The sequence below is a fragment of the Amphiura filiformis genome, chromosome 5 (assembly GCF_039555335.1).
Source record: "Amphiura filiformis chromosome 5, Afil_fr2py, whole genome shotgun sequence".
Lineage (NCBI taxonomy): Eukaryota > Metazoa > Echinodermata > Ophiuroidea > Amphilepidida > Amphiuridae > Amphiura > Amphiura filiformis.
Genome location: NC_092632.1, coordinates 31023258 through 31039657, shown reverse-complemented (window position 1 = coordinate 31039657; position 16400 = coordinate 31023258). Strand labels below are relative to the sequence as shown.

At 36.2% G+C, this 16400-nt stretch overlaps 1 protein-coding gene across 1 annotated transcript in view; it reads right to left on the bottom strand.

The window, feature by feature from the left end:
- LOC140152960 (eIF-2-alpha kinase GCN2-like) overlaps positions 1-16400 on the bottom strand; it is a 69420-nt gene that overhangs the window by 20342 nt on the left and 32678 nt on the right. Inside the window, 14 exon segments of the mRNA XM_072175514.1 lie at positions 335-529; positions 1195-1479; positions 1799-1983; positions 2427-2610; positions 3430-3630; positions 3956-4034; positions 7523-7596; positions 7599-7639; positions 8424-8599; positions 9262-9395; positions 10467-10740; positions 11787-11887; positions 12616-12724; positions 13079-13296. Of these exon segments, the coding sequence (XP_072031615.1) occupies positions 335-529; positions 1195-1479; positions 1799-1983; positions 2427-2610; positions 3430-3630; positions 3956-4034; positions 7523-7596; positions 7599-7639; positions 8424-8599; positions 9262-9395; positions 10467-10740; positions 11787-11887; positions 12616-12724; positions 13079-13296 (2256 nt within the window).

Below are 16400 nucleotides of genomic sequence, written 5' to 3'. Positions count from 1 at the left end.
TTCAGAAATTCCATATTTTTTGGGGGGTGACCGTACTACCGTATTTTTCACGTTTTACCGTACAAAATACGGTGAAACCGTACTAGTTGGCATGTCTGTTTACAGCGCTTTGAATCCTCTGGAAAAATGCGAAATTTATTATTATTTTATTCATTTATACAAATGGTCATGTTAATGTCAATGTAACAACTTAGGATGGCTTACTGGTTGCTGGGAATGAATAGAGAATATCATATTTTACCACGAGTAGTTCAAAGAATGGACTATTCCTGTTGAAATACATATACATTCATAGGTCTCATGGATGTCATCCTAGGTAGGTCACAGTACTTACCCTCAGATCAAGTGGCAGTGTTAGAAGTTGTCCACTGCAATCCATCAAGCAGCAACAGGACTCATAGGTCTCATGGATGTCACCCTTAGGTAGAAGCAGAGGTGGATTAAGCTTCACTGCTCCGTGTAGTTGGAAGATTCTACACAGTGTTTCATGCACTATCTGGTTGATCACTGAGCTCCTTAGAGAATAACTCTAAAAAAGAAAATGAATGAATTATAATGATTTCATTCAATTCAAATTAAAAGAACTGTGAGACAATCATAAGACTGTTTTTTATTAATTGAGAAATTTGATTATGCTGACAAAATATGCAAACATTATACACATGCCCAATGTCTATAAAAAGCCCGATGTCTACAAAAATCTGGCATGAGACTGCACATTCATGAAAAAGTCTGAAAATTGTCAAAAAAGCTGGAAAACACATAAAATTGTTCAAAAACACCTGAAAAAGGGCCAAAAATAAATAAAACTGTGGAAATTTTGACATCACAAAAGTCTGGTTCCAGTGTTTCCACTGGAAAATCTCATGCCCGAAATATATCTGCAGTGCTTAGCCTAGTACAGTTAACGACATCAACATGTTGATGCAGACGTTTTGTGCACACATCTATGCAGTGTCTATAATGTGTACATCAGCACTTTGAGAGAACACTCACAACTTGAAACTGATGAAATGTGCACTGACATCACTGATTGCAGTAGTGTAAAACCTCTATAGTCTACACTAATACACTAATTGTCCACTGCGATCCATCAAGCAGCAACAGGATTCATAGGTCTCATGGATGTCACCCTTAGGTAGAAGCAGAGATGGAGTGGAGTAAAACCTCTATAGTTTACAATCACACACTAACCTTTTGAATGTCCATATCATACATGAAGTCAGCAACAGCAGGTAAAGACTGCTTGAACAGTTCATGCATCAGGTATCTATAGGCCTTGGATTTACTGTTAGCTATAGTCTGTCTTAACATCTCCTGTAACCTGGCATCTTCCATTTGAGGTGGAGGTAAGTCGGGGCTCTGTAAGAGTTCCTGTGCTGTGGGACGTTTGGTTGGGTCATGATCAAGAAGCCAACGAATGATTTTAGCCTGACTCTCATGCTGGACTTCAAAGTCATCTGGTAACTGTATAGACTCCTGGAATTAATAAGATGAAAAGATGTAACAAGTTATATGATGAACATAACTTGAATTGACTACATTTTCTACCTTCCAGCACAAAACATTTTTTACATTGCAAATTCCCTCATCAAATTAATGGCCTATTTTTTAATTCTTTTTCTCCACAATTAACGAACAAAACAAACACATTTAGTAACGAAAAGAAATGCGCTAAAATGCAAATTTAAAAAAAAATGTGTGCAGGAAGCCAAGTTCTTGTTTTTTTGCTTCATTATTCCAATCATTACCAATATTATGTTACACATCAGGCAATATTTCCTTCGCATTAACGTACCTGTCTTAATACGCTCAGGATCTTCACCCTTTCCATATTAGTGTCCAATGGTGCATTGCACATCTCAAAGAAGATGACTCCCAAGCTGTATAAATCTACCTTCTGATTGTAATGACTGGCTTTGGCTTTACATAACTCAGGGCTGACATAGAGAGCAGTACCCACTTTTCCTGTCATATTACCATCTGATATAATATCAAATATCAGACAAGAAAAAAAATAAAATGTGTTTGTTACCAGAAGAGTCTCATAAACAAAGATTCAAATGATTTTTTTTCTTCTTTCTCTTATAAACATTTGGTCAGGATTGATAAGCATACCTCAACTTAATTGAAAGTTAGAAAACATCATTTTAATATACAACTAAAAGAAACATGCAGTTTCTTGACTTTCCTATTGTATAAGAAATACCAAGTATATCTGATTTGAGTTTAATTTCAGCAACACAGAGACCTTACATTGTGTAAAAAGGTCAAAATTTAGTGAACTAAACATCCTAACTTAATTTTCTTGATCACATCACCACTGGTGTAACCATAAGGGTGATAGAGAGAGCAGAGAATGGGCATAACTAAGAGGAGGGCAGATAGGGCCGAGATTGTTGTCTGCGCAAAATAAGTATGTTTACCTGGACTAACTTCAGCAGAATGACTGTGTGAACTTGATTCATGCAGCATCCCAAATGAGGAGACCTCTGATAGAGCAGCTGTCCCCACTTGTTCTGCAGTAGCCAGTCCAAAGTCTCCTATCTTGATGAGATCATTGGAATCTAGGAATATGTTGACAGGCTTCAAGTCTCTATGAATCATACCCTGTTAAAAACCACAAGCAAGTGATTATGATTTCAAATTTGTATCGATCTACAGAGTCAGATATTAAAAATTAAAAAAATTTGTAAAGCATTAGTCCTTCTAATAGATCACTGTCTTTCAGTGTCTTGCATAGAGTTTGGATCTTGAAGTTGTACTTATGTCATGGTCCTCCTATTTTGTACAAATGCTTTGGACCTGTAAACCACTGTGTAACTTAGGTGAAAGATCATATAAATCATGGCTTGTTCTCATTGGATGAAATGCATGTAGGAATATGCATGGGAATGACCAATATAATAGAGTACTGTTTTGTTGGTTTTTGTGGATTTTGCACATATCACCCCAAAAATATATTTCAATCCAGTGTGGTCTTTGCAGGGCGGTGAACCCCTAAATCAGTTGGTGTGCTAACGCAACCGCCCCAAAAGAAATTTTCAATTCCCCCTAAACCCCCTAAAAAGAAAATTTCAACCCTAACCTCCTCCCCCCCCCCAAATATTGGAAAATTGACAACTAGCTTGGTAAACACAAAATTTTACATTTATTTTGGATGAAAACAGTGTATAATTGAATATTGACCTGGTAAACACAAAATTTTCACTTTAATTTTGGGCAAAAACAATGGCATATACAATTGCAAATTTTTTTCACACCACAGGACCAAAATTTTTTATCTTTGCCCCCTCAGACAACTGATCCTTATACGCCACTGAACATGTAAAGTACTTGGACACCCAAAAGGATTTTTGCAAAGACCACACTGTGTCAGTCCAATATATCACATTTACTAAGAATCAGGCAAGTACCAAGATATCTCACCTGAGAGTGTATGTGAACTAATCCTTCTACAATCTCTCTGAAGTATCGCCATACACGCCTCTGGTCCTTATGCAAACCTTGATCAATCTTGTGTCGCAATGTCCCACTGTCGCAGAATTCCATTTGGATATACATATATTGCACTCGAGATACTGTACCATCATTTACATCATTATTTTCAGTTTGTTTCTGAATAGATATCTGGGGTAAACAAACAAACAAGAATTGGTCAATAGTCTTAGCTTGGCTGATGTCACAATTAGCCAATTATTTTCTGTTCCAATGGTTCCATTCCTTTCACATACCAGGCTGGCAAATAATGAAAATTGAAATTGTTATCACTATTGTACAGAGATCCTGTAGTATGCACAGTGATCACTTGCACAACATGGCCGTACGTGACTCACAAGAAACCCTGTTGTACTAGCCAAACAGTCGCATCCGATTGCGTAGAGCTTGACTCACAGTTAATAACTTAAAATGAACATTTTGCTCTATTTAAACTTAACAATTAATGCCTACTTACTGATTTGCTTTGCAATGGTTCCTCATCGCCTGAGTTGTGTTCAAATTCTATACCATCTGAAGAAGATTCGGAATAACGCCTGTGAATCAAAGATGAGAAAAATGCAATTACTCAATTGGTTGATGGAAACAGTGAAATAATCCGAATATGATGTAGATAAACTACAATCCCGGTCATAATTGTTCGAACACTTTAACATGGGTACCTCAAATATGCCCCCCATTCCCCCTGATCAATGTTGTTGGGTGTTTTTTGGTCATGAACCCCTAGAAACATCCAACATTGATTGGTGATTGGTGGGGCAGGGGGAGGGTTGTAGTAGTAGTATTATTCTAATGACAGCGGAATAAATGTAAAGCGCTTTGATACATGTGAAAGGCGCTATATCAATGTCAACATTTAGTAGGAAATGGTTCAGACTTCACGTCAAAGAAAGCGAAATTTTAATATGTCAAGTATATCAGAAATACGGTCTCAAACAGTCCTACTGTGACACAAGTGTTCGAACGACTTATGTCCGGGATTGTATTGGCGATGTCCAAAGAAAATCATTTAAAATTGGTTTTTGGCTCATATCTTTAAAACGGAAGCAGCTATTACAACCAAATTTGGCACGTTTTATCACAACAATATGTTCTCAGTTTGATAAAATGGACAGTATTAAATATTGTAAATTAAGGGAATGGTCAATGAAAATGTATACCGGACCATAAAAACCATGCAAATTCACATTCTAAGAAAATCTATGTGTAAATGTGCAAGGAGATGTTTTCAAATTCATATCCTTGTAGGTCCTGGTGATCATAAGGATGAATACTAGTAAACATGGTAAATGTATAGTCCACGATTTAGGGATAAATGACAGGATACTATGAATCATCTTCATGAAACAACATATTAACTTATAGCACAACAAACGGAGTATAGGAGAATCTGCCTGAAATACTAAGAAGACACAATAAACTGCGTATAATAGTGACATTTTGCATTTTATTTGAAAAAATAAAAAGAGTTTGACAACAGTTGCTCTGCAAAGTTATTTGAAAGAAAATTTTCCTGAAATATTTATAACAATTAATAAATAGGAAAAAAAATACTTGGATTGATTCGAACCCGCCGCGTTATCTGCATATCAAGAGCGCTCTAACCGATTGAGCTATTGAAGGCCAGTGGTTTTGGTTTGGTTTTGTTCATTGAGAAGTGTCATATTAATCATGTTATTTAAATTGACAATATTGCGCTAAAAAAGATTTGTACACCATAAACACATAAATTAACGATATACCACCATATTCATAGAATATTAGAAATTACTATGATCAAATCTTTAACAGTAGCGGATTATCGATGGTATGCATTGATTTGCGTACGGTATACCGTTGGCTTATCGTCATGTGCGCATCCTAAAATGCAAAGTCCATACAGTATATTTAAATTTCACGATTAGACTTAGTTTTGGAACGAGACTGAATGAAGGACTTGCTACATATAGTGATTATGAAGGAATTCTTTATGATGCGTTAACTCGCATACGGATTTGTTGTATGTTTGAATGATAGATAAATAAATAATTAAATAAATAAATAAATAATTACGTATGCCCAGACCTACATATGACAATTATGTATGTATGTATTTATGATGACGACGACGACGACGACGACGACGACGTGATTTTTGGTCTGTATGACAACTTACACTAGACGAAGTTTTGGATGAGAAAACGGACATTTTGATGAGAAACGGCCAAAATGGTGAGAATTTAAATTTTCTCATTCTTTTGGATGAGAAAATAATAATGTTTATTTTGAGCTCAGCGGGGATTAGCAATTCTCACCAGTTTTAATAAGACAATAATGATTGACACACACACCAGGGAGTTTCTCATCCAAAAGAATGAGAAAATTTAAATTCTCACCATTTTGGCCGTTTCTCATCAAAATGTCCGTTTTCTCATCCAAAACTTCCTCTAGTGTTAAACATTGTCATTATCGTCCCCTCTCATTTACACATTAAATTGCTTTGACAATGCTGAATAAAATAATCAAAAGTAAATGGATATATTTTTACAATTTTTTTCATTTTTAATGATGAGTCATTAAGTAACTTTGTCTGAATAAGATGTATTAATATTTTGGATTTTGACATTTACATCAAATTTACATCAAATTTCTTGAAAATGCACATTGATTGTTTTGTTTTTCACTTTAATATTTGAATTGAGGATCAATTCCCAAAACACATTGCTCGGGGTGTCGCCTCCGTCTGTGAATCTCTGGCTTTCTGTTTATATAGGTCGAAATGATTGTACTCTACTGATCACGAACCAAAAAAGTACAGGTTGTGCAGTGGTTTGCTATCTACTGAAGATAAAGCCTGCTATCTACTGAAGATAAATCTTGCCTCTGCAGTAATTCACTTCCAGTGGCTCAATCAGTGATCAATTTAGCACAAAGTTTGGCATTTAATATCGAATATTTATTAAATTGTACACAATTTAAATATATTTGCAATGAAAATTATTTCTTTTTAACACTTAATATCAAAATGTGGTCTTTTCTCATAAAAAAGTACCTAATTTACATGCAAAAAACCTATAATATTCAATATTTATATTGACCGATCCCTAAAATATAAAGATCCCCCATAGAAAATATTATTGTGTATATAAAGTTCTTACTTTCAGGAATAAATCATTTTAAATTGGCAGGCAAAACACTCTTGAAAATAGAACAGTTTTCACATAGGTTTACATGGTGTGCTACACATTTTCATTGACCGTTCCCTTAATTTAATCAATATCATGCTGTCCAATTCAGAAAACATGACACATATCATTGTGATAAAGTGTGCCAAATTTGGTTGTAATACCTGCTTTCGTTTTAAAGCCAAAAACCAATTTTAGATGTTATATTTTTGACATCGCAAATACAATCCCGGTCATAATTGTTCAACACTTTAACATGGGTACCTCAAATATGCCCCCCATTCCCCCTGATCAATGTTGTTGGTTGTTTTTTTGGTCATGAACCCCTAGAAACATCCAACATTGATTGGTGATAAATGTGTGCCAAATTTGGTTGTAATAACTGCTTCCGTTTTTAGATGATTTATATTTTTGACATCGCAAATACAATCCCGGTCATAATTGTTCGAACACTTTAACATGGGTACCTCAAATATGCCCCCTAATCCCCCTGATCAATGTTGTTGGTTGTTTTTTGGTCATGAACCCCTAGAAACATCCAACATTGATTGGTGGGGCAGGGGGAGGGTTGTAGTAGTAGGAAATGGTTCAGACTTCACGTCAAAGAAAGCGAAATTTTAATATGTCAAGTACAGCTGTATATCAGAAATACTGTCTCAAACAGTCCTACTGTGACACAAGTGTTCGAACGACTTATGTGCGGGATTGTAGTCTGTCCTCCAAGACCAACATTAAACACATCATGGTCAGGATTCTCACTGTTTATTTTTCCAACCATTTTTGATACCCAGGACCTTACAAATGGATGCTTCTACACAATAGAGATATTTTACACCTCATCATAAACCAAGACTACTTACATGAATGATGGCCCAAACACTCCTCCGTCATCAAATGAATCATCATCACTGATGCTCTCCAGACTTCTACCTGTATCCCTGAACTACTCCATTCCATTGACAATGACCCATATGCACCTAGGAAGCAATGAATTTATATATAGGTGGTGTAAAGCTCATAAAGTGTCTTTGGCTGTTGCAAAGAATATCTACATTAAATATTAACATTTAAAAATTGGATATGCTTCTGTACTTCTTTGACCTTGTTTTGTTTTTTGTTTAACAAATAAATTTAGCACCACATTCATTCTAAAGGTACCAGGAATAAAATAAAATTAGCTTTGCACTTTGTGACACTTCTGAGTCATCTTGGAACATCAATGCAGGAAAATAATTTGTCAGTCTTGTGCTGCAAAATTTGGACTAACCACACGTGCCACTTATAATTCAAGCTGAAGATTCTTCCTCCATGACATCTGTTTGAGTTGATTTCAATGGAAATATCAATATTATCTTGTTCCATTTGTTTACTGTATGTTTGTATACTTCTGTGAGTTGATAAAATAATGGTTAAATATGGGTACATTGTATTTTGTTTGCAGGACCTCCTTGGAAATAAGGGAAAGATAAAAAGTCACAAGGCAAGACATCCAATTATTGCTGATTAAGCTATCGGCACACCACTGGGGACGGTTTTCCATTGGTGATCCAGCAAGCTAAAAGAACTCAAAATAATTTAAACTGTGCACAATTCACAGTTTACACCTTGTGCAGGGTTTAACCCTATTTTGAACCTTTTTGGCTTGCTATGTCACCAGTTAAAACGTTATCGTCCTCAGCGGTACACCAACAGCTTTACTAACACTAATTAGATATCTTGCCTAATTATATGATAGAAAGAGTTAGCAAACATTGCACCTACTTAGTCTTGGTGCTAATTTCTCTATGTCATCTGATACAGTCAGACTGTCTTTATCCTTCGCTGGATCAGATCGGCCACCGAGGTTTGCTGGTGCATCAGATGTAGTTGTTTTGGATTCTTCTGATTCATCTGTAGTTGGTGGAGTGTCTGTTACTTCTATCCATGAATTGTAATACCTGAGAAGAATAATATGGAGCAACTCGTAAATAATTATTTTGCAAGTGTGAAATTCCTATCACCATAATTGAAATTAAATTCAGCATAGAAATAGATCCCTTGCAGGTACAAACATGCCTTGTGCAGGTAAAGAAAATTGTTTATAAACACCTTGTTATCAAGCCACCAAGAGCCAAATAATCAATGTAGGTGTAAAAATAGATAAAACATTTTTAAAGTATCAAAATACTACCATTACATTTCTTTCATACTTGCCACAGATATTTACTTACTTACCAAATGAGATGAAAAGTACCATAATCCCATTCAATGGCCAAGCACAATCTCACTTTCACATTCACACACATTCACACTAAATCATCAAAAAAAAGTGTAATAGAATTGTACCAGGGATGTTAATAAAAACAGCAGAGAAATCCTGTGTAAAATATTCACACAACTGACACATTATGCACAAGCCTCAGCACACTCTATTGGAATTTGTTGACCAATATGGTCCAAGACACACCTTATAAACCATTTAACATCATTTAGAGATGCAGCTCTATACAAGTGCAGAACCCTAATCAGCCTATATATAACCATCACAGCCAGGATCAGCTCCCTGAGTTTTGCACAGGTAGAGCAGGCCAATTAGAAGTAAGAAGAATGAATAACTTACCTGACAACATTCTCATGGTTGAGTCTTGATAATAATTTCACTTCTCTTGTGATCTTCCTGTTCAATTCTTTACTCTTTGGATTCAATAAGATCTTCTTGATGGCGTAAAAATTGCTGTCCAATTTGTTTTGATACTATAAGAGAAAACATAGGAGGCAAAGAAGTAATCATAAGCAAGAGTTTGAACATCATGTTTATGTTCAGACTATGAAATGAGGTTTATATACATCCAATATAGTTTGTCAATGATGCTATACTTTGTTCAATTCTACACAATGTGTGCTTGTGTATTTTTGAAGTATGCGTTTGTGAATTCACACAAACATAAGTTTCTGGTTTCTTAAAGCAGTTTCTTGAAAGAAGAGTGGTAGATTGTTCTCCAGATGTGGACACTAAGTAGGTTATACCACAATATAATCTAAAGGAACTGTAGTAATTGCTTGTCAAACAAAGAGAGCAGCGTGGCCCAGCGTTTATTGGTACTTTGACTCTGGTGCAATAGGTTCCCAGCGTTGAGGCAAATATCAAAAATATATTATCTGCTCTCCCCATGCAGTGAATGACAAAGAGCTCACAGCCAGTTCCGATCACTATCATCAGGGTAATGTCTGGCTGTCTGTTCACCCTATCTTTGGCACCATGGGAGAACAGTTGTCTGACATTAAATGATTGACCCAGGTTATATAAGGAATAAGAAATAACCACCTGACACCTTCAGAAATTAACCTGTTCAGTAGAAAACAATTGCCATATCACTGTCTACTTAAACCCCATTCTCAATAGCAGATACTCAAAAATAAATAGGTAGGCATTTGATATTGGCTAAAATAGGGCCACAATGCATTGATAGTGACATGATTTTAATCTGACAAAGCTGGTCTTTCATTTATGTTGATTAACTTTGTTTATATCTTCTTCTTGGGAATATCAAAAGATGTTTACACAAGTTGTCCAACATTTAAGTTTGTACACTGACAAGGATGTGGCCTTATAGTTATTTAATAGATGACCTCAGGTTGTGCAAGGTGACAAACTCTCCTACAACCTGCTCATCTCAAACATTCACCAAACTTTGAACTTCTTTCAATATCTTCAACAGCATTATGTCATTTCTAATACAAAAACATTTCTCAACCATCCTGATAACACATTTATGTAGAAACCAGTTGCTAATTTGTATGTTCTTAGTACACAAAAATGCATACCTTGATAACATTTCCAAAACCACCTTTTCCTAGAAATTCTTTGAAATCAAATTCTTGATATAGCCTGGAATGACCTAGTGTTAAATCGTAGCTAGCTGGTGGTACCAACATCATGTCATTACTATCGGCATCAGCGCTGGATATTGCTGCTGGCTTGGTATCATGGTTGTTCATACTAGAACCATCCAGTGTAGAGTTGATTGGTGGCTTGATAAATGAGTGGTCTAATAAATTCTGTACTGTAGATCTGTTTCTCTCATCTGTATCCAAGCACCTGTGGTATAAAAGAATAGGATGTTAAAAGTGGATGGTCCGAATGTAACACATCATGTTTCATACCTCACATTGTGTCCTATCGCCCAAACATTCTTATTCCAGGTCTTGAGTTCAACAGTTTTAGTGGTTTGGATTCTAGAAGCAAAATTGTGTATTGCAATAACCCATAGAACAATACATGACTTCAAGTGATATACCACCAAACACTGCATTTTGTTCATACTACCCAAACAAAACATATTTCAGGCCTAACATTTCACTGAGTTATGAAAAAAAATATGCGCTTGTACCTGATACAAAATCTGCTTTTTGACAGGCTCCTCCCTCAAGTCATGTTTGGTGTTTTTGGGTGTTTTTTTTTTTGGGGGAGTGGCACATTCTATTAAAAAAAAAACCAAAAAACCCAACAACCATTGAAATTTATGAGGTAATCTGTAAGGATATTAAGATATTGGTCTTCCACTTCTGTATATTTGAATTCTTTAAACACGGTCCTTTAGCTTGAAATTGACATTAATTGATTCTCACAAGTCCATGTGTACTCTTTGCTTATTCCAAATTAGTTCCACATTTGCTTGAAATTTAAACGCACATCCATACTTAACACTAAAAAGATGTACACCAACAAGTATGCATAGGTGTTTGCCAGCAAACGAGGACAAACACTAATTTTTCACATTGGATGTGTGTGTGCACACAATCCTATGTGAAATTGTCTCTAAACGGGGATGATGACTATACAAACAGTGACATTACACTTTTGACTTATAATAATACACAATTTTGTTTGATGATTTCTTGATCACCGATAAAGGCACCCTCTCAAATGCATATTTATGTTATCTGCAGCCCATTGCACATATTTACAATGACAGGAGGACCCCAGTTGTCCCAGGAGGTACCAGCTGGAATTTGGCATATCATACTAACATCCCAACTGGTAGGTGATTACAAACGCACACACCCCAACACACACACCTTTCATCATCTAACAGAAAAGAAATGACATCAATTATTAATATTTGATTTTCTGGCAGTACCTACCTTGACAAGAAATCCCTTAACTCATTAGGTAATTCTTGAGGTATATCACATGGATAGTCTACATCTGTCTGGCCTTCTAATAGACACATCAGTAGTATACCCTGGAAAAAAAAACCCAGACAAAATCTTGTTAGTCTATATCAAATTCTTTAAAATTGATGATGCAATTTGGTATCATCATGGTGACTATCATAATCATTGTCATCATCATCATCACCATCACCAGCAGCCAACCCTCCTCTGTCCAACAAAAACCCAACTGTCTACATGTATCTATTTCAGCAGGGCGGGGGCCAGCAACACATAGGGCACCTCCAACAGGGTTATAGCTAGGCAAATTTTAGTGCTGGATGAAATTTATATAAAATGGTAAAAAATTGGAAATTTTGATAAGAATTGCTCATTTTTATACTGATTGTGCAATGATTTTGAAACATTTGAGACTGGAGTGGCGGGTATATGGGCTCAAAATTAACTTGAGTGCCGGGTGGAAATTTAGAGTGCTGGGCGGGTCCGCCCGCCACCGCCCAGCGTAGCTACAACCCTGACCTCCAACCAAATAACTATCAAGGAGTTTTAGTTCATATGGCCAAATGATTGGTCCTACCTTATTCTTTAAATTCTTTAATCGGTTAATTGGTTCTTTTTGTTTTAACCTCAACCTAAGCGTGCTAGTTTATTTTCATAACATCACACATGAGTCAGTAATGGTAATTCTGTAACTTTGCATCATCCAATGAATTGAATGTACACTGATGCATTAAGAAGAAAACACAAATACTGACCACATACAATTACAAATATTATAAATAAACAAATAACCACTCACCAACTGTAGTACATCTCCCTTTTTTCCTCCTCTGCCGCCATAACTCTTCTCTTCACTAAACCTTACACTGTGCCTTTCAGCACCAACTGTCTCATGTAGATCACTTAACCTGCAGAAAACATGCAAAGATGACATGATTGGTATCTATAAGCTAGAAATTGCCAACATACAGGCACATTATCAGATTTTGTGGGTAATTTATGGTCAACTGAAACTTTTAAAATGTCCTTATTTTGACTTCATACGTAGTTCACTTATTTTGACAAAACAGCAATTATAAAAATTAATAGAATCTGTTCATTTTTCATCAGTTTCTACACACAACTCAAACTTGAAACTTTAATATTCAGCGAACCTGAATGCTATTAAAACAGTCTGAATTATATTAATTTTTTTATATGCTATTTCTTTACAAGTCACATTATACATCCTCTCTCCCCCTCTCTCTCTCTCTAAACCATACCTTTTACACAAGCTGTAATCAGCCACCTTTAGCCTGCCATTGCTACCAAGGAAAACACATGATGCTCTTAGGTCTTTATGAACCACAGCTTTACCATGGAGGTAATGAAGTACTTCCAGTAGATCAATGGCATATTGTCTCAACAGATCTATTGGTATAGATGCATTTCCTGATAACCGATCTGCAAGGCTTCCACCACCGACATACTCCACCAGTAACTAAATGCAAAGAAATAAGGTAAAAGGTTATCTTAGAATTCTAGTTATCATGAAGATCTACTCAATTGATGGACCCTTAAGTGATTACGAGTCATTTCTTTTTGTATTATACTTTTGATCAGTCCACCTGGACCGATATTCATAAAGCCTTGCTAAATTAGCAACCAACTAGTGCTTAGCAAGATGCTAAATCCACTAGTTGATAGCTACGTAGCAATCAACTAATTTCTTATTCATAAAACCTTGCTAAACACTTTGCTAACTAGCTATCAACTAGAAATATTTAGCTGATAACTTATTTGGGTGTTTTGGGTGCTATGGCCTTCAACAGTTGTGTAACATCTAATATAATAGGCTTATATAATACATGTCTATTATACTTGAGCTCTGAACCACAGTCAAAATGATCAAAATGTAATGACTCATTGCTGATGGTCTTCATTGAGATTTCGTTAATAAAATTACATGTGTATTTTGTAAGCTATATAGGCCTACAAGGTTGTTACGGCAAATCATAACAAAATGTCCACCATGAGTAAGCCTTCAAATAAGCGTCCGAGAAAGAACAACTTCTCGGAAGTTGAAGCTCTATTTCTTAGCGATAAATATGAAGAATTTAAGTCAATAATTGATGCAAAGCACAAAGATGCGAACACAAATCGAAAGAAGAGAGAGGCATGGGATGACATCCTCAGGCAACACCAATCGCGATTTGCTGTTGAGAGGTCGCTCACAAATTTGAAGGAGAAACTCAGCAAGTTGAAAACCGAAGGAAGGGAAGCACTCCTCTCTCAAAAGAAAGCCAAAACGGCAACGGGTGGAGGGAAGCCACCGAAGGATCCAAGGCCTGCTGCACAGAAGATTATAGATCTCTGTGCAGACACCCCTGGATTCAAGGGACTCGATGGTATGGAATCAGGAGGCCTGTCTAAGAAAAGTAAAGAAGAGGAGACAGATGAGGAAACATCAATGGCTCGCGATGACTACTTAGGTGAGTAAATAACTTCTTCATATCATCAAAAATTATTTTGTGGTCATTTTAAAATCACCTGACTGAATGTGATCAACACATCTATGGTTATTATATACATTCACAGAAAAGAACACTTGAATGGTTTCTGGAGAGAATATGGACTACTAAAATTGTTGGGTTTTAAATATTTTACTTTATTGTACATGACATACAAATATTAACATGCAAATTTGATATATTTTTTCAAGTAATAGGTGTATTTTACATTTCCCCTGTGTAAATTGTAATAATACATAATGTTTGCTTGTCTGTTCTATTTAATAGATGATGAAGAAGATGATGCTGACGATCTGAAAAGTGACCAACCATCAACCTCTGCACCGCCCAAGGATGAGACTGCAGCAGAGAAGAAGGCCAAGCAGCAACAATCCTTTGGTGCTCTCATTGACATAGAACGTTCAAATGCACTACTCAAACAGGAGAACCTGCTGCTGAAACAACAGAAACTAAAGCTGGAAATTGCTCTATTACAGCGACAATTGGAGCACACACCTGCTGCAAGCCAAGACTCATCTGGTCAAACCTTTTTAACTTATAAACCGTTGGAAGGGTACCGTAACCATGCAGCGGCAACATATATGCCCACATGTTTTCTATCACTTTAGTTTTAAAATGGGCATTGAAATTTCAATGTGATGTAGTGAAGATGATCCTTGGAATAGTTTTGATTCAGATGTCAATCAAGACATGGACTTTGGAGTTTTCGTGGATGCACGTCTGCTGTACTTTTACAATGATACTTATTTTTGAAAATCAACATATTAAATTAAAAAAGATACTCTGAACAAGTAAAGTTCATATACATGTTAAGTCCTTGGTTTGTTGTAAAAACATAATATACATACTATATTGCTTCATCAAATAGAAAACAACATGCATCCACTTAACGCTGCTCATTTAGCTTCATGAGCAACACTGTGTAAATAATATTAGATAATTTAATAGCATATGATATATCTTGCTTGTTGTCCTGACAAAAGCCAAGCATGATTTATCTTTATCAAATTGACATATAATTTGTTATTGAAAATAAGTCATATCTTTACCAAAGAGAACATTGGTAACATGTCTCCAAAATATATATTTTACGTATCAAACAATTGAACAGAATTGCTTCGATTGAACATATCTGCTTAACTAAAGATTACTTGCTATATCATAATCATTTTTCTTGTGCAAATTTGGTTAAACAATACTGGCTTAGTTCAATGTTTATTCATTCACCCTAAATTTGTTGTGTGTTTTTAAGACAGTTTCTTATGTGTAAAACACACTGAAGACCTCAGAAACAGAATATTCTGAGAACATTATTTTTCATAATTGACAACAGTTAATATGAAATTAAAACAATAAATCATGTCAAACTTAGTTCAAAATCATTAAGAGTCAGTGTTCTTAGTTGGTTAATGTAACTTTCATGGATTTTGCTTTGAATTGTAAAGCTGCTTTAAAACCTGTTGGCAATAAGCGCTGCCCTTGCTCTTGGTCCATTGAGTGCACCATCGTAGTCCAGTGGTGCAGGTTGAGGTCTTCCAGGTTGCCTGTCAGCCTGCAGTGGCTCATTTCTGTCTACTGCAATGTTGTGCAAGACCGCTGTTGCTGCTATTACTTTGCAAGTGGATTCCGGATCTCTCATGCGACTCTGCACATGCATTAGATGGAACCGAGGTCTCCACCTCCCAATGGTCTGCTCCACCAATACTCGAAAGTGCCTTTGTGAGCTGCATTGTAGCGTCGTTCATGAGCAGTATGTGCATTCAGGAGGGGTGTCATCAGCCAGTTGCGACAGGGATATCCGCTATCTCCAAGGATATATCCGTCAACCATATGCGCCTCCATATTGTCCCAGACTTGGCTGCTTCTCAGGATTCTGCTATCATGAGCAGACCCTGGCCACCTAGCAACAATGTTGGTCAGTTTTCCTCTGTGATCACATATTACTTGCACATTGATGGACGAGTAACCTTTTCTGTTTACATAGTCTACTTCATTCTCATGAGGGCGCTCTATCCAGATGTGTGTCCCGTCCACACACCCGATGACTCCAGGGAAGCGTCTCATATTATAGAAG